The following is a 22,302-nucleotide window of genomic DNA, read 5'->3' as shown; positions in this document are numbered from 1 at the left end:
ACTGGAAGTCTTTAAGAAGATGTTGGATAGCCATTTGTCTGGAACAATATAGGGTTTTCTGCCTAGGCAGGGGGTTGGACTAGAAGACCTCCAAGGTCCCTTCCAACTCTCCTATTGTATTGTAAAAGAAAGAGTGCAGAGAAGAGCAAGAAAGAGGATTAGGGGACTGGTGGCTGAAACATATGAAGGACGGTTGGAGGAACTGGGCATGGCTAGTTTAATGAAAAGAAGGACCAGGGGAGACATGATGGGAGTCTTCCAATATCTCAGGGGTTGCCCCAAAGAAAAGGGAGTCAAGCTATTCTCCAAGGCACCTGAGGGTAGAACAAGAAGCAATGGGTGGAAACTAATCAAGGAGAGAAGCAACTTAGAACTGAGGAGAAATTTCCTGACAGTGAGGACAATTAATCAGTGGAACTCCTTGCCACCAGAAGTTGTGGGTGCTTCATCACGGGAGGCTTTTAAAAAGAGATTGAACAACCGTTCTCCATGATAGTTTAGAATCTCCTGAATGAACAGGGGGCTAGACTAGAAGACCTCCGAGGTCCCTTCCACCTCCATTCCTCTACCTTCAATGTTCTTTCAAGCCTTGGAACTCACCTCCTCCATTTTGGTAACATATGTACGGGAAGCGCCAAACGTTACCCAAATCCACCGCGTAGCCGATGACCGAGAGGAGGAAGTCCATTTTTTTACTCCAGGTTTCCCTCTCCCGCTGTTCCGCCAAGGGCAGTTGAGGTCCTGCCACCACGAAGGTGGCGGTGGTCGGCGGGCCAGGGGAGGGCCCAGAGGGGAGAGCCAGGGGCTCTCCTGCCGCCTTGCCAACACCGAGCGGGCTCTGGGCTCCGGAGAAGCCGTTGGAGACCGGACTGGTGGCCCTGTTTTCCCCGTGGCTGGCTGGGTTGGGTTTCTGGATCCCATCGGTCAGTTCCAAGGTGGCCTCGTTCCCTTTGTCCAGGAGATGCCGGTTCTCCATGCAATCGCTTCCATCTTTGCAGTCCGAAGGCCCCTTCGGGGAGGGGAGAGCCTGGGTCTCTCCCTTGGAGACTGTGTCCTCCATCCCACTGGTTAGAAGACCCTCGTCCACTTGTCCATGGGCCGCTGGCTGCAGGTGTTCTGGAGAAGACCCCGGGGACGCCGACTCCACCCTAGGAGAGGCTGGTAAACACACAGCGCCTGTTGCTGCTGTCGCGGAGACAAAAAACACACAGAGGTTATTACACCACCTACCACTACAACCTTTCCGTGGCTAAGCAAGGCGGCGGGTTCCGTCCCGTTTTACGACCTTGGTTGCCGACGCCATTAAGTGAGTCGTCGCCGTTTGTTAAGGTAGTCAACTGGCTGTTAAGTGAAGTTAAGCTTCATCCCTGGAGGTTTTTAAGAAGAGACTGGACGGTCACTTGCCTGAAGTGGTATTGGGTCTCCTGCTTGAGCAGGGGGTTGGACTAGAAGACCTCTAAGGTCCCTTCTCCAGCTCTGTTATTCTTCCTTCCTTCCTTCCTTCCTTCCTTTCCCTGGTGGTTTTTAAGAAGAGACTGAACAGCCACCTATCTGAATTGGTATAGGGTCTCCTGCTTGAGCAGGGGGTTGGACTAGAAGACCTCCAAGATCCCTTCTCCAGCTCTGTTATTCTTCCTTCCTTCCTTCCTTCCTTCCTTCCTTCCTTCCTTCCTTTCCGTGGAGGCTTTCAAGAAGAGACTGAACTGTCACTTGCCTGAAATATTATTGGGTCTCCTGTTTGAGCAGGGGGTTGGACTAGAAGACCTCTAAGGTCCCTTCTAGCTCTTTTATTCTTCCTTCCTTCTTTCTTTCCTTCCTTCCTTCCTTTCCCTGGAGGCTTTCAAGAAGAGACTGAACTGTCACTTGCCTGAAATGTTATTGGGTCTCCTGTTTGAGCAGGGGGTGGACTAGAAGACCTCCAAGGCCCCTTCTCCAGCTCTACTCTGATTCTGAATCTGGCTTCCCCGTGGTCTTTGCTCACCAGAAGGTCACAATCACATTACCCCCCAGGATACAGCGACCGTCATAACTGCGAGTCAGTGGTCCAGCGTTCTGAATCTCAATCACGTGACCGTGGGGGGGGGGATGCTGTAACAGTCATAAGTATGAAAAACGGTCGTAAGTCCCTTTTTGGAGTGTCATTGATTGCTTTGAACGGACATGAAAGTCAACACTGTCAAACCATTCACTAAGGCTGCCTTACTATTACTATTAGTCTTCTGGTTGTTCCTATCCCCCACCTCCTCCCACTTATGACTGCAGGACTGTAACTTTGTGGCTTGAATCCTTTCATTTCCTTTATTTGTATGCCGCCCTTTTCCCTGGGGGGACTCAGGGCGGCTCACAATTCAAAAAGGGAGGGGGGGGGGAAGACAAACAGTATTCCAATATGGAAACAATACAACATATTAAAAGAGAGCACAACAGTCACACAATTCGGGTGGGGCTACAATCTTAACCCCAGGCCAGCCGGGACAGCCAGATCTTTAAAGCGGCGCGGAAGGACTGAAGGGTGGTGAGGGTCCGAATCTCCACGGGGAGTTCGTTCCAGAGGGTCGGAGCAGCCACCGAGAAGGCTCTCCTCTGGGTAGTTGCCAGTTTGCACTGGCTAGTAGATGGAATTCGGAGGAGGCCTAATCGATGCGATCGTATCGGTCTAGTGGAGGTAATTGGCAGTAGGCGGTCTCTCAAATACCCAGGCCCACTACCATGAAGGGCTTTATAGGTGATAAGTAGCACCTTGAAGCGCACCCGGAGATCGACAGGCAGCCAGTGCAGCTCGCGGAGGATAGGTGTAACGTGGGTGAAGCGAGGTGCACCCACAATCGCTCGCGCGGCCGCATTCTGGACTAGCTGAAGTCGCCGGATGCTCTTCAAGGGCAGCCCCATGTAGAGCACATTGCAGTATTCCAGCCTTGAGGTCACAAGGGCACGAGTGACTGTTGTGAGAGCCTCCCGGTTCAGGTAGGGACGCAACTGGTGTACCAGGCGAACCTGGGCAAATGCCCCCCTGGTCACAGCTGACAAATTCGATTGATATGGATATTGATTGTTCCCTGATTGCTTATTTGTACCCTGTGACTATCATTAAGTGCTGCACCTTATGACTCTTGACGAAGGTTAACTTTTTTTTTATGTACACTGAGAATATCTGCACCAAAGGCAAATTCCTTCTGTGTCCAATCACACTTGGCCAATAAAGAATTCTATTCTATTCATATTCTATTTTTTATTCTATTCATATCCTATTCCAGTCCATTCCATTCCATATTGTATTGTATTCCATTCCATTCCATTCCATATTCTATTCTATTGCTATTCTATTGCTCTTCCATTCCATATTCTATTCCATTCTATTCCATTCCATTCTATTCCAGTCTAGTCTAGTCTAGTCCAGTCCAGTGTAGTCCAGTCCAGACAATATTCTATTCCATTCCATTCCATTCCATTCCATAATCTATTCTATTCTGTACCATTCCATTCCATATTTTATTCCATTCTATATTCCATATTTTATTCCATTCCATATTCTATTCTATTTTATTCCATTCCATTCCACATTCTATTCCATTCTATTCCAAATTCTATTCTATTCTATTCAGGGAGCTGACTCAGCCTATGGTGTGCTTGATACAGCAGAGGTCAAAAAAGTCAAGATGGCGGCTTCAGTTGGACTGTTGTAGTTTTAATTTTACCCTCCACTGTAGATGTTCCTGCAGTGAAGGGTAATAAAAGATAAGAGATAATAAAAACGTCATCTCGTGTTTTTTGCCACTTCTCCAAGCAGGGGAAAATGTAACTACAGCTTTGTTTATTTATTTTTTTAATTGCAATTAAGTCAGCAATCTCTTCATTCTCCATAAACAGAGGAAGAATCAAGAAAGCTGAGGTTTTCTTTTGTTGGCTTTATTAACTTTATCTTTCCTTTCTCTTTAGCTTAGAAGAGAACAAAACGGAACAGAACAGAACAGAAGAGACTATGGAAATAGAATAGAAAAATAGAATATAAGAACAGAACAGAATATGGAAATAATAGAATAGAAAATAGAATAGAATAGAATAGAATAGAACAGAGAATAGAATAGAACAGAACAGAACAAAACAAAACCAAACAGAATATGGAAATAATAGAATAGAAAATAGAATAGAATAGAATAGAGAATAGAATAGAACAGAACAGAACAAAACAAAACAGAATATGGAAATAATAGAATAGAAAATAGAATAGAATAGAGAATAGAATAGAGAATAGAATAGAGAATAGAATAGAAAATAGAATAGAATAGAACAGAACAGAACAGAATATGGAAATAATAGAATAGAAAATAGAGTAGAAAATAGAGTAGAAAATAGAGTAGAAAATAGAATAGAATAGAGAATAGAACAGAACAGAACAGGAATATGGAAATAATAGAATAGAAAATAGAATAGAGAACAGAACAGAACAGAACAAAACAGAATATGGAAATGATAGAACAGAAAATAGAATAGAATAGAGAATAGAATAGAGAATAGAATAGAGAATAGAATAGAGAATAGAATAGAGAATAGAATAGAGAATAGAATAGAGAATAGAATAGAACAGAACAGAACAGAACAGAACAAAACAAAACAGAATATGGAAATAATAGAATAGAAAATAGAATAGAATAGAGAACAGAACAGAACAGAACAAAACAAAACAGAATATGGAAATAATAGAATAGAAAATAGAATAGAATAGAGAATAGAATAGAGAATAGAGAATAGAGAATAGAGAATAGAGAATAGAGAATAGAGAATAGAGAATAGAATAGAAAATAGAATAGAATAGAACAGAACAGAATATGGAAATAATAGAATAGAAAATAGAGTAGAAAATAGAGTAGAAAATAGAATAGAATAGAGAATAGAACAGAACAGAACAGAACAGGAATATGGAAATAATAGAATAGAAAATAGAATAGAATAGAGAACAGAACAGAACAGAACAGAATATGGAAATAATAGAATAGAAAATAGAGTAGAAAATAGAGTAGAAAATAGAATAGAATAGAGAATAGAACAGAACAGAACAGGAATATGGAAATAATAGAATAGAAAATAGAATAGAATAGAGAACAGAACAGAACAGAACAAAACAGAATATGGAAATAATAGAACAGAAAATAGAATAGAATAGAGAATAGAATAGAGAATAGAATAGAGAATAGAATAGAGAATAGAATAGAACAGAACAGAACAGAACAAAACAAAACAGAATATGGAAATAATAGAATAGAAAATAGAATAGAATAGAGAACAGAACAGAACAAAACAAAACAGAATATGGAAATAATAGAATAGAAAATAGAATAGAATAGAGAATAGAATAGAGAATAGAGAATAGAGAATAGAGAATAGAGAATAGAGAATAGAGAATAGAGAATAGAGAATAGAGAATAGAGAATAGAGAATAGAGAATAGAGAATAGAGAATAGAATAGAAAATAGAATAGAATAGAACAGAACAGAATATGGAAATAATAGAATAGAAAATAGAATACAATAGAGAATAGAATAGAGAATAGAATAGAGAATAGAATAGAACAGAACAGAACAGAACAGAATATGGAAATAATAGAATAGAAAATAGAGTAGAAAATAGAGTAGAAAATAGAATAGAATAGAGAATAGAACAGAACAGAACAGAATATGGAAATAATAGAATAGAAAATAGAATAGAACAAAACAAAATATGGAAATAATAGAATAGAAAATGGAAATAATAGAATAGAAAATAGAATAGAATGGAATGGAATCTAGAAGGGACCTTGGAGGTCCTCTAGTCCAGCCCCTCACTCAAGGAGGAGAACCTGTTTTAGAGGCCGCTCAACCTTACCAGGCTCTTGTTGCTTTGCAATCAGGAACCAAAATATATAGATCGAGTCCTCAACTTACGACCCTTTTCGGAACCTGAGCTTCCATTTATAAGCCAGGCGGTCGTTAAGCAAATCACACCTGATTTTATGACCATTTTCACTGCAGTCATTAAGCAAATTTGGCTTCCTCCATTGACTTTGCTTGCTGGGAACTGGCCGGGAAGGTTTACTGCCTGAGCAGAGGGTTGGACTAGATGATCTTGAAGGTCCCAACTCTGTTACTCTGTTATTCTCGCTTCGCAATGGAGATTTTGTCCCCCATTGTGTCCATAACCCGAGGGCTACCTGTACAGGTGGTCCTCGACTTACAACAGTTCATTTAGTGGCCATTCAAAGTTACAAGGGAATGGGAAAAACTGACTTATGACCGTTCCTCACACTTATGACCGTTGCAGCATCCCCATGGTCACGTGAGTTGAATTCGGGTGCTTGACTACAAACTCACATTTTTTTTAAAATATTTTTTTTAAATTTTAATTAAAAACCACAGGTATATATTATAAAAAAGTATATCAGCTGGTTACAACATGTTTTGGTGCATCTCTTCCATTAATTCATATTAATTCAAATATCTTAACTCAGATGTTTACCATATTGACATCATCATACCTCCACTTTTAGTTGACTACAGTTATTTAAACATCCTTCATCCTTAACTATGCCAAAGATTTAATCCATAACTACATGCTAGCATTTCATTTACTTATTTGTAAAATCCTCTATTAACATCAAATCCTCATATCCTGTTTTAGCTAAACATCCATTTAATACCAAAAATTCCATCTTCCATGCAGTATAGTTTATTATCATTCTCCCTTCTTTATGTCATTATATCGTATATCGTAACGTTTTCCCCATATTAGTTAACATTTAACTGTATATAGTTTTATTTTATTTTTTAATAGTGATAATTATTGTGATTAATAACCTTTGTATATGGTCCAAAAATATTTCCAACCTTCCCTTCTCATATCCAATTATTATTTATCATATCAACTCCACATTATATACATTACTATCATTATCAATTATTATTCAGCTATGTCTATTACAAACTCACATTTATGACAGCTGCAATGAAAGTTGTAAAACGGGTCAAAACTCACTTAACAACGTAAATTCTGGGCCCAATTGGGGTCGTACGTTGAGGACTAGCCGCACCGAAAAAAGTGACCTACACCCATTTTTCACACTTACGACCGTTGCGGCATCCCTGCAATCACGTGATTTACATTCAGACGCTTGCCAAATGATTCACATTTATGACGGTCGCAGTGTCCCGGGGTCACGTGATCCCCTTTTGCGACCGTCTAACCAGCAGAGTCGAGGGAAGAAGGAAGATTCAAGTGTAGCTAACTTAACACCTGCTGTGATTCACTTAACAAAAGTCGTAAAATGGAGCAAACCCCTAAAACTCCCCCTAACTAATGTTTCATTGAGCAACATAAATTTTAGGCTCAGTTTTGGTCATAAACCGAGGACCACCCGCCTTGCATTCCCACCCCGAGGAGTTTCCTGATGCTGAAAGTTGTTTCTGGCGTCTTTTCAAACCAACATTTCGGTGTCAAACAGGACTGAGACGTGCTGTTTCCCTTGCTCCGATGCCATGCCCCCCCTCCACATAATCTTGAGATCTAGCGCCTTACATTTAAATCCAGCCATCTCCAGGGCAACAAGTTGGCTGGGGAGAGACTGGTGGTTTTGCAAAGCTCAAAGGAGGGTTATCTCCAGCAGGGAAAAATTCCAGTCAGCGGCTGAGACCGAAATCTTTTGGCGTCAGCTTCTTTTTCTTAAATGTTATTTTTCCTCCCTGTTTTCTGGCCAGTTGGTCAAATGTCAGGTTGATTTAACCTTCCATTGTTTTCGGCCTGCATTTGATTATTTTGATTGCATTTTATTCGCCTTGGATGCTTCCAAGCTCCAGAAGGAAACGGCCCCCAAACTCTTATAACAAAGTCGGTTTCGTAAACAACTGCACACAAGGAAACCCTTGAGCCCTGGAACTGCCTGCCACATGATAGCAGATAGCAGCCTTCCAATATCTCAGGGGTTGCCCCAAAGAAGAGGGAGTCAAGCTGTTCTCCAAGGCACCTGAAGGCAGGACAAGGAGCAATGGGTGGAAACTAATCAAGGAGAGAAGCAACTTAGAACTGAGGAGAAATTTTCCTGACAGTGAGAACGATTAATCAGTGGAACAGAAGTTGCCTCCAGAAGTTGTGAATGCCCCAACACTGGAAGTCTTTAAGAAGATGTTGGATAGCCATTTGTCTGAAACGGTATAGGGTTTCCTGCCTAGGCAGGGGGTTGGACTAGAAGACCTCAAAGGTCCCTTCCAACTCTGCTATTGTATTGTATTGTACTGTAATTGTATTAATGAAAAGGACCAGGGGAGACATGATAGCAGTCTTCCAAGATCTCAGGGGTTGCCCCAACGAAGAGGGAGTCAAGCTATTCTCCAAAGCACCTGAGGGTAGAACAAGAAGCAATGGGTGGAAACTAATCAAGGAGAGAAGCAACTTAGAACTGAGGAGGAATTTCCTGACAGTTAGAACAATTAATCAGTGGAACAGAAGTTGCCTCCAGAAGTTGTGAATGCCCCAAAACTGGAAGCCTTTAAGAAGATGCTGGATAGCCATTTGTCTGAAACAGTATAGGGTTTCCTGCCTAGGCAGGGGGTTGGACTAGAAGACCTCCCAGGTCCCTTCCAACTCTGCTATTGTATTGTATTCTATTGTATGACAGCTGAATCAAAACGGCCAAACTTTTTGCTGTGAAGCAAGGCTCAGTGAATTTGGACTCGTTTTACGATCTTTTTGGCTGCAGTGGTTAAGTGAATCACTGCTGTTGTTAAATTAGTCACCCGGTTGTTAAATGAATCTGGATTCCCCCAATTGACTTTGCTGGTCAAAAGGTCGCAAAAGGGGATAAAACCGTCATAAATACGAGTCAGTGGTGCCTGAATTTTGATCAGGCGGCCCTGGAAAGGATGCAACGGTGGTGTGAAAAATAGCCGGATGTCGCTTTTTCAGCTTTGTTGCAACTTTGAATGGTCGTTAAATGAAGCGTTGTAATTTGAGGCCCCTCTGTGTGCAAAGAGCCGACATTCAAAAACCAGATTAATTTCCTGATTTTTGCTTTTTTTTAAGTCATCAGATGACAAACTAAGACATTCACTTTGGCAATAATCATGAGGTCTAGCACCTTCGTCTGTAGGAAACAAATCAACACCCCGAAGGCCAAAGAATAGAACTTATGACTGCAGCTGGGATCAGAATTCGATTTACAACTGTTCATTTAGTGACCGACTGAAGTAAGGGACTTATGACCGCTTTTCACACTTACGGCCATTGCGCCATTCCTGGGGTGTCGTGATCAAAATTCAGGCGCCTTGTGACTGACTCATATTTATGACCGTCACAGTGTTCTGGGGGGTCACGTGATCCCCATTTGCGACTCTTGTGACAGGCCGAATCAACAGGGAAGCCGGATTCACTTAGCGACCATGTTCCTCATTTAACAACTGCTGTGCTTCAGTTAACAACAGCGGCAAGGAAAGTCGTAAAATGAGGGAAAACTCACTTAACAACTGCATGTCAGGGATTAACTGTCATTCTCTACATTTTCAGAGGGTTTTGTTAAGTCCCTTATTAAGAAAATACAGGTATTTTTTCCTTGACACAATGGGTCAAAAAAGTCAAGATGGCAGCTGGGACAACATGATCAAGCCTCAGCCAGCATAAAACAAAATATCTTAGGTTTAGGTTTATTGACATTTGTATGCCGCCCACTCCCTAGGGACTCTGGGCAGCTTACAGACAAGACCAGGGACATATATCAATATAAACTAAATGATAAGTTACCCATGTGGGCAATTCCTAGACATGCAATTGAAAATATGAATATAGAACAAAAACACGATAGAACCACCTACAGACAACTTCTCACTTTGGAAAGGGGGGTTCCACAACTAAAATCTTTAGAGGTATTGAAAGAGGAGAAGGTAGTTCAAACATGGTTCCAGTATGGCCATTTACAGGCCAGGTGGAAAATAGACCAAAAAACTGGTTTTATCCAAGTTGAGGATAATCTGTTTAAACAAATAAGAGATCAAAGCTTAATGCATATAAAGAGGATATATAATGTACTAATACAGATGGATTCGGAAACGGAATTGGTTAAAGATTGTATGATAAAGTGGGCTCAGAATATTGAAGAACTAATAATGTTGGAGACATGGAAAGAATCTGGGTAAGAAATGTGAAATTTACACAAGCACAAAACCTGAGAGAAAATTTTTACAAGATGTTCTATAGATGGCATTTAGATCCTAGAAAGCTGGCTTCTATGTACCCGAACGTACAGCCTAAATGTTGGAGGTGTGGTTCTCTCGATGCTACATATTTTCATATATGGTGGAGTTGTCGAAAGGTTAAGGCATTTTGGATAAAAATGTGGTGGATCATGCAAAATATCTTTAAAAGAAGGATAAAGTTTACTCCTCAGTTATTTTTACTAGGTATAAGTACTGACTTTACAGCGGCAGAGACCAATTTGGTTCTGCATCTAATAACGGCAGCAAGACTGTTGGTGGCGCAATACTGGAAGAAGGAAGACTTGCCTACAACCCAAGAATGGACATTGAAAGTCACAAACTTAGCCGAGATGGCTAAAATATCGGCATATCTCAAAGACCACTCAAATGAGAGATATAAACGAGACTGGAAAAAATGGATTGACTATACACAAAACAAATACGGGACTGAGAAATCCCAGATAGCCTATGCTTAAGATTAGGAATAATTTAAACTGCTCAAAGTTTGTGCAACAGGAAGAAGCTGAGTTCAACGCAGAGATGTTATTGACTTTCTTTTTTTTTAATTTCCTTTGTCTTAATATATTTTAGACTGTGTTTGTTAAAAAGCTACACCGTGTACGGGCTCTGGGAAGTCGGGGGGGGGGGGAAGGGAGGTGGGGTCTTAGGGGGGAGGAGGGAGGGGGGATATATAGTATGTGCTAGATACTAAAGTAACACGATTGCACTTGTATACTGTTGCTCTTTAATTCCAGTGTAAAAATAGGACAAGCTGAATATATTAATAGATAGTAGAAATACACCGAAGGGAGGAGTAGAGGGATAGAAGAGAGAGGGGTAGAGAGGGATGGGAGAGAGGGATTGGAGGGAGGGTGAGAAGGAAGGGAGGGAGTGTATCGGGAGAGAGGAGTGGTAGAGGGGGAGGGGAAGTAGGGTAGAGGGGAATGATGAAGACGGAAAGTTGGAGGGGGGCGTAAGAAAGGGTGTATGGAGGGTCGAAGAGGTACATTGGGTTTCTATTTTGGGGGGTATTATTGACAAGAGGAATGGCTGTGTTTATTGTTTAATGTTATATGGCCCCGGTTCTGTACAGTATATGTGTGACCGTACGAAAATGAAAATGGAAAATAAAACACATTTACAGAAAAAAAAAAAAAGACAAGGGACATATATAAAAATTAAAATAAAATACAAATTTTGAAAATTACAAAACATGCATACCGCTTAGAGTGGGGCTGGATACTAATCAACAGCCCCAGGCCTGCCGGAAAAGCCATGTCTTAGTAGCTTTACGGAAGGCCGGAAGAGTAGTAAGGGTCCGGATCTCTACGGGGAGATCATTCCATAGGGCCGGGGCAGCAACAGAGAAGGCCCTCCCCCGGGGGAGCCGCCAGCCGGCATTGGCCGGCCGATGGCACCCGGAGGAGGCCCAATCTGTGTGATCTCATTGGTCGTTGGGAGGTAAATGGCAGGAGGCGGTCTCTCAGGTAGCCAGGTCCTAAACCATGTAGGGCTTTAAAAGTAACGACTAGCACCTTGAAGCGTGTCCGAAGACCAATGGGAGCCAGTGCAGCTCGCGGAGGGTAGGTGCAACATGGGTGTATCTAGGTACACCCATTATCGCTCGCGTGGCTGCATTCTGGGCCAGCTGCAGTCTTCGAACACTCTTCAGGGGCAGCCCCATGTAGACCGCATTACAGTAATCCAGTCTTGAGGTGACGAGGGCGCCATCCGAAGGGCCTCCCGGTCCAGATAGGGTCGCAACTGGTGCACCAGGCGAACCTGGGCAAAGATCCCCTTGGTCACAGCCGACAGATGATATTCTAACGTCAGCTGCGGATCCAGGAGGACTCCCAAATTGCGAACCCTCTCTGAGGGGCGTATAATTTCACCTCCCCAGACTGAGAAATGGAATAGCTGGACCATCTTTGGGAGGGAGCATCAATAGCCACTCAGTCTTGTCGGGATTGAGCGCAAGCTTGTTCGTTCCCATCCAGACCCTGACAGCCTCCAGGCACTGGCACCTCACTTCTACTGCTTCGCTGAGTTGGCACGGGGCGGACGGATACAATTGAGTATCATCCGCGTATTGGTGAAAATTAATCCCGTGCCGGCGTATGATCCCACCCAGCGGCTTCATGTAGATGTTAAATAGGAGGGGGGACAGGACCGAGCCCTACGGCACCCCATAATTGAGGGACCTAGGGGTCGATCTCTGTCCTCCGACCAACACCGACTGCGACCTGTCCGAGAGGTAGGTAGGACGGTGCCTCCCACTCCCACCTCTTGCAACCGTCGCAGAAGGATAGCATGGTCGATGGTATCGAAGGCCGCTGAGAGGTCAAGAAGCATTAGGATAGAGGAATGTCGATCATCGATAGAGATCATCGATCAGTACGACCAAAGCAGTTTCCGTGCCGTAACCAGGCCTGAAACCCGACTGAAAGGGATCCAGATAATCTGTTTCATCCAAGGTCCGTCGGAGTTGAAAGGCCACCACCTTCTCAACAACCTTCCCTACGAAAGGGAGGTTGGAGACTGGACGATAGTTGTTCAAAATAGCTGGGTCCAGGGAAGGTTTCTTCAGGAGGGGGTCTCACCACCGCATCCTTTAGGGGGTGCGGGAAGGATCCCTCCCGAAGAGAGGTGTTAACAATCCTCTGGAGCCAGCCACGTGTCACCTCCCTGCTGGTCGAGACCAGCCAGGAGGGGCACGGGTCCAGTATACAGGTGGAGGCACTCACTGCTCCCATGGCCTTGTCCACTTCCTCAGGAGCGACAAGTTGAAACTCACTCCATAAAATCCGATCAAGACCTTCCCCCGGCGCCTCGGCTGGTACCGTCCAAGTGGAGTCCAGGTCCGACCGAATCCGAGCGATTTTATCCGACAGAAACTGGACAAATTCCTCAGCTCTGCCCTGTAAAGGGTCATCCGCATCCCTCCCTTTCAATAGCAATAGCAATAGCAGTTAGACTTATATACCGCTTCATAGGGCTTTCAGCCCTCTCTAAGCGGTTTACAGAGTCAGCATATCGCCCCCACAGTCTGGGTCCTCATTTCACCCACCTCGGAAGGATGGAAGGCTGAGTCAACCTTGAGCCGGTGAGATTTGAACCGCCGACCTGCAGATAGCAGTCAGCTGAAGTGGTTGCAGTACTGCACTCTAACCACTGCACCACCTCGGCTCTCAAGAGGGAGCGGGCTATTCTAAACAGGGCAGCTGGGCGAGATTCTGCGGATGGAATAAGAGCGGAAAAATGCGCCCATTTTGCCGCCCGTATCGCCACTAGATAAGTCCTAACAAAGGCTCTTAATTGTGTTCGGTCGGATTCAGAGTTACTAAGAGTTACTAAGTATCTTGACTTTTTTGACCTCCTTTCCATGGATCATCCTGATATAGAGAGTGAGACAGCTTGGTCTTGTCACTCCCACTTTAGGCGTGAAAATCAGTTGGATGACTTTGGGCCAATCACCAGGCGACGGTGAGTTCTAGTCCTGCCTTAGGTACGAAAGCTAATTGGATGACTTGGTCCAATCACCAGGCGACAGTGAGTTCTAGTGCCACCTTAGACATGAAATCTAATCGGATGACTTTGGGCCAATCACCAGGCGACGGTGAGTTCTAGTGCCACCTTAGACATGAAAGCCAATTGGATGAGTTTGGGCCAATCACCAGGAGATGGTGAGTTCTAGTCCCGCCTTAGGCGTGAAAAGCCAATTGGATGACTTTGGGCCAATCACCAGGCGATGGTGAGTTCTAGTCCCACTTTAGGCATCAAAGCAGACCAGGTGAGTTCTAGTCCCCTCACAGGGTTTTTCTTAGGTGTTAAATAGGTACATCGGATACGTTCGCTGCCTTGAATTATTCATAAAGACAGGTGGTTACATAAATAGATACAGCTCAATAAAATGATCAATAAACAAGATAATAAATACACCACAACTTGCCTGTCCTGTCCTTCTCTCGCCACACCTTCTGAACCCAGCCCATGAGGGAATCCTCCTTTCTCCCCGGCCTACCCTGCAAGGCTGTTGGTTGGGAAGACCACAGACGGGGACAAAACCAATTCCTCGGATTAATTGCTGGATCTCCAATTCCCCCCCTCTCCTCCAAAATCCGCCCTGCCCGGCAGGTTGTAGAGAGAAGCGAGCCTCCTGTCTTGATCCCGGAGCTCCCAGGAAGAGCCGGGCGTGGGAGTCTCCGCCGAAGCTGGCTTGCTAAAGCTGTCGCAATGTTCAAACCTTGGTTAATCATCAACCATCATCGGCCCAAGATGGGCGCTTCTGACGGCCCAGACCTCTTAGGCACAAATCAGAAAAACCGATTCGTGCCAGATCTTGCGCCCGTTTTTTTTACGCGGCCTGGAGGACTTTACACCTGTGAGCAGCCACGAGAAAGTGGCGTAAGAACTGACCCACAGCTGGTGCCAAGGCCAAACCCTCGATTTGCACACACCGACCTGGGAGTTGACGTCCTCGCCTCTTCGGGCTGCCAAGGCTGGGGGAAAGTCTGCTTCGACATCTCCCAGCCAGTGTCTAAGAGGCTGTGTGTTCCCAGAGCAAACTCACACTCCTTACACAAGGATTGTTCACAAGCGCAACCTTGAGTTCTCACACTCACCGAGGCTCGGTTGTGATGAGCAAAGTTCGTTGGGTCTCTGTGTTGGGATGAAATCATCCGAATATGCTTTAGAACAGTGTTTCTCAACCTTGGCGACTTTTAAGTCCTGTGGACTTCAACTCCCAGAATCCCCCAGCCAGCACAGCTGTGCTGGCTGGGGGATTCTGGGAGTTGAAGTCCACCGGACTTAAAGTCGCCAAGGTTGAGAAACACTGCCTTAGAAAGATTTGCTAATGCCTCTTGTCTGTTTCCTGCCCCAACACAAACACACACAGACACACACAAATACACAACCACGCTCATTGGAGACGCACATCAGTAGGGGAGCAATTTTCTGCCGAACACCAACGGTGTCTTTAAGAATTGTTTTTTCTTTGTAAACTTGGCTGACTTTATGCCTTTGTGGCCAATTTAAAAAAAAAGAGAGAGAGAGAGAAAAAAAAACAGGGACTTAGAATTTCTCAGCTTTAAAAACATGCGGTGAAGTTGCTTGTCCCAAAACACACAAACCCACAACCCTTCATCCTTCCCCCGTGAGCTTTTCCATGAGTTGGCACTCCTTATGATCATTCTTGGTTGTTTTTTTCCCCTATTTATTGTGTATTGCATTCTTTTCGGTATGGGTGGAAATTCCAGGCCTGCCTGGACAAAGCTTTTTCCCCCAGGCTCCAACTGGGATCAGCGCGAGAGATTGCAGACCTCCACAATCTCTTTCGGAAATGCAAAATAAATAAATATATACATATACATACATACATACATACATACATTAGCATTTGTCGTTAACAGAATTGGCTGGATCTAATGGTGGGATCCAATTGGTCCAATCCTCCAAGGTCCCTTCCAATTCGGTTATTCTTCTATTCTATTCTATTCTATTCTATTCTATACTATTCCATTCCATTCCTGCATTGTGTTGTATTGTATTTTATTGTATTGTATTCCTTTCCAGTCCATCTATTCTATTCTATTCTATTCCATTCCAGTATTCTGTTGTATTGTATTGTATTCCCTTCCCTTCCATATATTCTATTCTATTCTATTCTACTCTATTTCTGTATTGTGTTGTATTATATTTTATTCTCTTCCCTTCCTTTCCGTCTATTCTATTCTATTCTATTCTATTCCATTCCTGTATTCTGTTGTATTGTATTGTATTCCCTTCCCTTCCATATATTCTATTCTATTCTATTCTATTCTACTCTATTTCTGCATTGTGTTGTATTATATTTTATTCTCTTCCCTTCCTTTCTATTCTATTCTATTCTATTCTATTCTATTCCTGTATTCTGTTGTATTGTATTCCCTTCTCTTCCATTCTATTCTGTTCCATTCAATTCCATTCCTGTATTGTGTTGTATTGTATTGTATTGTACTGTATTCCCTTCCCTTCCATCTATTCTATTCTATTCTATTCTACTCTATTTCTGTATTGTGTTGTATTATATTTTATTCCCTTCCCTTCCTTTCCATCTATTCTATTCTATTCTATTCCATTCCTGTATTCTGTTATATTGTATTCCCTTCTCTTCCATTCCATATATTCTATTCTATTCTATTCCTGTATTGTGTTGTATTATATTGTATTCCCTTCCCTTCCCTTCCATTCTATTCTATTCCATTCCATTCCTGTATTGTGTTGTATTGTATTGTATTTTATTGTATTGTATTTCCTTCCCTTCCATCTATTCTATTCTATTCCATTCTATTCCATTCCATTCCATTCCTGTATTCTGTTGTATTGTATTGTATTCCCTTCTCTTCCATTCCATATATTCTATTCTATTCTATTCTATTCCATTCTATTCTACATTAGGAATTCTCCCCCTCCATTCTGCGCAGGAGAAACTGGCCCGTCAAACAAGCCGTTTCTTGAACCCGGCACTGTGATTTAAGATCCACTTCACAAGAGTTACAGAAGTATGCTCTTTTGCTTATCTCGTAAAATTCCCCTTTTAGGAGTAATCCGAAAAACTGAAACAGTGGAATGTTCTTATCCACCTTCACTGCTCTTTAAGCCAGGTTACCTCCTGTCCTCTCAAACCATGGTAGTTTATTCCAAAAATCAAGCCAACTGCAAGAGACGTATCTTCTGCCGGGGGGACCTTGAAGAGATGGATTAAGCTGTGGGTGCTCCAGAAAGCAACGGGTGGAAACTAATCAAGCAGGGAAGCAACTTAGAAATAAGGAGAAACAGCGAGGACAATTAATCAGTGGAACAACTTGCCACCAGAAGCCGTGGGTGCTTCATCATCACTGGAGGCTTTTAAGAAAAGGAACGGACAAGCATTTATCTGGAATGGCATAGGGTCTCCTGCCTGAGCAGGGGGTTGGACTAGAAGACCTCCAAGGTCCCTTCTGACTCTGTTATCCTAGGTTCTAAATGCTTTAATTAAAGAAAATAATTAATCCTGTTTTGTTTCTACTTGGAAACTACTTCCTGGACTCAAAACCACCATAAAAAGAAAGAAACTTTGATTTTTTGATGATTCTATTAACTATAGTTAGGTAAATGGTTATGCTTAAAAAATATGTTAAAGCAAAACGTTGAGACTGTAATTGCGTTTTGTATCAAAAAAAAGGAGAATATTTGTAGCTCAAGGTTGAACCATGGTTCTCTCTGAGCTTGGGAGTTTTCTTGCAGATGTCTCATTACCCAACTAGCTAACGCCATCAGGGCTAGTATATTTTGTATTCTACTGCAGTGTTTCCCAACCTTGGTGACTTTAAGTCCCGTGGACTTCAAATCCCAGAATTCCCCCAGCCAGCTCTGCTGGCTGGGGGATTCTGGGAGTTGAGGTCCACGGGACTTAAAGTCACCAAGGTTGAGAAACACTGTTCTACTGCACTGGAAAAAGTTGGAAGTCACTGCTATTTTTCCTCCCTCTGACTTCGTACCCCCTTTTCTTTCCCTTACACCCTGATTATCCTTGGTTTTATACGTATTTTATATTATAATAAACGTCCATAACATTTGTAAAAAAAAAAATAAGAAGAAACAAACTCGCCTACGTCATTTTTCTGGAGTCTCGAGGAGTTTTTCCACGCAAAATAAACCAGCAGAGACACTGGATTTTCTTTTTCTTTTTTACATAAGACAGAGTTGGAAGGGACCTTAGAGGTCTTCTAGTCCAGCCTCCTGCCTAGGCAGGAAACCTTATACCACTTCAGACAAATGGATATCCGACATCTTCTTAAAAACTTCCAGTGCTGGAGCATTCATACCTTCTGGTGGCAGGCTGTTCCACTGGTTAATTGTCCTCCCCGTCAGGAAATTTCTCCTTAGTTCTAAGTTGCTTCTCTCCTTGATTAGTTTCCATCCATCGCTTCCTGTCCTGCCTTCTGGTGCTTTGGAGAATAGGTTCACCCCCTCTTCTCTGTGGCAGCCCCTCAAATATTGGAAGATGCTATCACGTCCCCCCCTCCCAGTCCTTCTCTCTTTGTGGATTTTCCCCTCCCCAAATCTACATTATTTCCCCTCTTAAATTCAAGCTTATTTGTCCGGTTTCAAGCCACACCATAAGATAAAATTCAAGCGAGGGCTTGCAAAATGGAAAAACCAGCTGTGTCTACACACCCCGAATCAGCATCCCAAACTCTTCTTGAAGGGAAAAAGGCCAAAATACTGTGGGAAAGACTTTCTCAGTCCTAAAATCGATGCTACACATTCTTTTTAAAAAGGAGGGTTGTGTTACAACCCAGAGTATAGACTCCTAGGGGTGGAAGGGACCTTGGAGGTCTTCTAGTCCAGCCTCCTGTTCAAGCAGGAGAGCCTATACCATTCCAGATAAATGCTTGTTCGTTCTTTTCTTAAAAGTCTCCAGTGATGATGAAGCATCTACGACTTCTGGTGGCAAGTTGTTCCACTGATTAATTGTCCTCGCTGTTAGGAGGTTTCTCCTTATTTTGAGGTTGCTTCTCTCCTTGATTAATTTCCCTTTTCTTTTCCTTTTCTCCTGTTCCTCTTTGCGAAGCCGCCCGGAGTCCTCCAGGATTGGGCAGCATATAAGCTCATTAAATTACGAATTACGAATTAATTACGAATACTCCCTCCCTTCTAGCACTGATGATGTTTCCTAGTTGGGGCATGAAACGCCTGCAAGAAAACTCAGAGAGCACCAAGGCAGTGGTGAAACCCTATTTATTTATTTTTTACTACCAGTTCTGTGGGCGTGGCTATGTGGGCGTGGCAGGGGAAGGATCCTGCAAAATCCCCATTCCCACCCCACTCTGGGGCCAGTCAAAAGTGGCGTTTGCCGGTTCTCCAAACTACTCAAGATTTCCGCTACCGATTTATCCGGAACCTGTCCGAACCTGCTGAATTTCACCCCTGTGCCAAGGACTCCCCCAGTCCTCCTCCTTCTCTTCTTCCTCCTCTCCGCAAACCCCACTCTCTTCTAGCACTGATGGCGTTCCTTAGTTGGGTCTTGAAATGTCCGCAAGAAAACCACCCAGCTCAGAGAGAGCCGAGAACTCCACGGTTCATCCCGTGAACTACATATATGTTCTCTTCTTTTGGGTTCATGCTATCCTCGTATTTTCATACATTTTTCACTGGTGCTGCCGTGAGACAAATTACAATTTAGCGGCAACGTTTGGGGTCCAGATGCAAACAAATACAGAATTATTACACTGATAGGAAATTTCTCCTTAATTCTAGGTTGCTTCTCCCCTTATTAAGCTTCCATCCGTTGTTTCTTCTGCCTTCTTTGGTGCTTTGGAGAACAGGTGTCCCCCCCTCTTCTTTGGGGCAGCCCCCCAAATATTGGAAGATGCTCTCATGCCCCCCCCCCCCAAGCCTTCTCTTCAGTGGGTTAGACACACCAAGCTGGCTCCCTTCATCCTACGATTTAGCCAGATTTGAAGTCTCGCTCTCAACTTCTCCTCTGCTCCCTTAAAACCCAGATTTTGATCTGCGGCAGAGAGCGCTAAATAAATTGTTGCACCCACTTGTCAAACATTGTGCAAACACGCTCAGTTCCTCATCCTCCAGAACGGAGAACCGGGGAGCGTGGACGGACGGAGAAAAGAAAGGAAGGAGGAAAAGCTTTGGAAAGAAAGTTCAAAGCCCAATTCTTTGCAAGGGAGCTTTGATTTATTTTTTATTTTATTTCCAGGGGTGCTGGGAGAGGATCAGTCTCTCCCGTTGCACAACTAGGAGACACCCGTTCCCTCTCACCACCACCACCCCGAATTAAAGCAAGCCGGTAGTGCAACACACTTGCCTTACACACCCATTCAGTGTCTTGCCCTGAAGTTAGCAAAGGAGAGAAGGCAAAAACTCAGCATGGCATGGGAGCGGGGGAAATCTTTGCCTGCTCTTTACTTTTGCATCCAGGATAACAAAATGGAATTTTAAAAAAAAAGAGAGAGGGAAAAGTAAAATGCGTAAAAATTAAATATTACCTGTTTTAGCCAGAGCTTCTTTGCAAAATCTTGCTGGATTAGTTTCACCCAAATCTGGACATTTTGTGCACAAGCAGAAGGGGAAAAATATATATTCTGCAGCCGGTTTTTCACATGGTCCGGAGTTTAAAAACCTCTCCAAGACTTTTGGATTGCTCTCTTCCTTTCTGGCGTTCTTCCTTCCTTCCTTCCTTGCCTTCGCTCCCGTCTTTCCCGAGCAAGATCTTCTGCTGCTAAACTTTCTGCTTCCCCCGGGATCGCAGCTGCGGCTCTCCGCCTGGAGGTGAATCCATTGAAGGAGACGCCAGATCTCCAAAGCGCCGGGAGGGGATCAGCTGCCGAGGGTGGGCTGGGCTGGGGCTGGGCTTGATGGGGAGGGGGCGGTCGGGGAGGCAAGCAGGAGATCGGGGATGGGAGCAGCCGCTGGCGGGGATGCTAGTCCTCATGGAGAAGGGGGAGCCCTCTTGGGGGCTGGCGAGAGGCTTATGAAGTTGGCGTCTTCTTTGTCCCAATCCCCTTTCTTTCCCACGACTCGTGCACGCAGCACCCCTCCTTCTCCTCTCCACTTGCTTTAAGGCAGATAAACGTGGGAGGGGGGGGGGAAACAGGAGTTAAATAGAAATACCCGGGCGGACACTTTCCCCCTCGGCTCCTAAAATGCTCCCCAAGTCAGAAACTAAAGCAAGTTTCTTTACATGTTGTGTATAGCACACTCTCATTAATATTATTTTGTATATGATTTGTATAATTGATATTCTGCAAAAGGAGTTTTCATGCAGGTTGTTCTGGGCTTAAGGTCACAGTGGAGCCCAGCACTGCTAAGCGAGGCAGTGGTTAGAGATACGGATTAACAGAGTTGGAAGGCACCCTGGAGGTCATCTAGTCCAACCCCCCCCCCCACCCACCCAAGCAGGAGACCCTACACCATTTCTGACCGATGACAGTCCAGCTTCTTCTTCAAAGCCTCCAGGGATGAAGCTCCCACAACTTCTGAATAACAGAATAATAACAGAATAACAGAGTTTGAAGGGACCGTGGAGGTCATCTAGTCCAACCCCCTGGCCCCAAGCAGGAGACCCCGCACCATTTGTGACCGATGTCAGTCCAGTCTCTTCTTGAAAGCCTCCAGTGATGAAGCTCCCACAACTTCTGAAGGCAACTTCTGTTCCATCGGTTGATACCCTTTCAATCAAAATAGAGTTGGAAGGGAACCTGGAGGTCATCTAGTCCAACCCCCTGGCCCCAAACAGAAGACCCTGCACCATTTCTGACCGATGGCCATCCAGTCTCTTCTTGAAAGCTTCCAGGGATGAAGCTCCCACAACATCTGAGGTTAGGTGAGTCCCCCCGCCCACTTTATTGAGTTTCCTTGCCACGGTTGTTAAGTGAATCACCACCGTTGTTAAGTTAGTCGCATGGTTGTTAAGTGAATCTGGCTTCCCTGTCATCGTTGCTTATCCGAAAGTCGTTAAAGGGGATCACGTGATCTTGTGACCGTCGTAAATATGAGTCAATTGCCAAAGGGCTAAATTTTGATCACCTGACTGTGGGGAATGCGGCCACGGTCGTAAGTGTGAAAAACGGTCATAAGTCACGTTTTTCAGTGTTGTCGTCACTTTGGTCACTAAATGAACTGTTGCAACTTGAGGACTACCTGTGTACTTTTATATTATACCAGATTGTATTATACAAGTAGTCCTGTATAAGAATATAATTGAGCCGCAAATTTCTGTTGCTAAGTGAGACAGTTGTTAAGTGAGCTTTGCACCATTTTTCGATCTTTCTTACCACGGTTGTTAAGTGGAGCACCGCAGTCATTAAGTTATTCACACGGTTGTTAAGTGAATCCAGTTTCCCCATCGACTTGTTTGTCAGGTCATATGAAGGGAATTGTGTGACATTCAACCGTCATAAATACGAGTCAATTGAGAAATGTCTGAATTTTGATCACCTGATCGTGGGGATGCGGCAACCGTCGTAAGTCACTTTTTTCCAGGCCATGGTAACTTTGAATGGTCATTCAATGAAAGGTCGTAAGTCAAGGACTACCTTTACTTGCTCAG

At 43.8% G+C, this 22,302-nt stretch overlaps 1 protein-coding gene across 1 annotated transcript; it reads right to left on the bottom strand.

The window, feature by feature from the left end:
• Positions 1-472: 472 nt before the first annotated feature.
• Positions 473-20,564, bottom strand: LOC116506922 (sodium-dependent serotonin transporter-like). The gene is made up of 2 exons (XM_032214811.1): positions 20,240-20,564; positions 473-1,185 (listed from the first exon to the last, which is right to left on the bottom strand). The coding sequence occupies exon 2, from the start codon at positions 1,058-1,060 to the stop codon at positions 572-574; it is 489 nt and encodes a 162-aa protein (XP_032070702.1). The 5' UTR covers positions 1,061-1,185; positions 20,240-20,564; the 3' UTR covers positions 473-571.
• Positions 20,565-22,302: the final 1,738 nt, after the last annotated feature.

Source organism: Thamnophis elegans, chromosome 4 (genome assembly GCF_009769535.1).
Source record: "Thamnophis elegans isolate rThaEle1 chromosome 4, rThaEle1.pri, whole genome shotgun sequence".
NCBI lineage: Eukaryota > Metazoa > Chordata > Lepidosauria > Squamata > Colubridae > Thamnophis > Thamnophis elegans.
The sequence above is the reverse complement of the archived record's forward strand: the minus strand, read 5'-3'. Positions and strand labels throughout refer to the sequence as shown.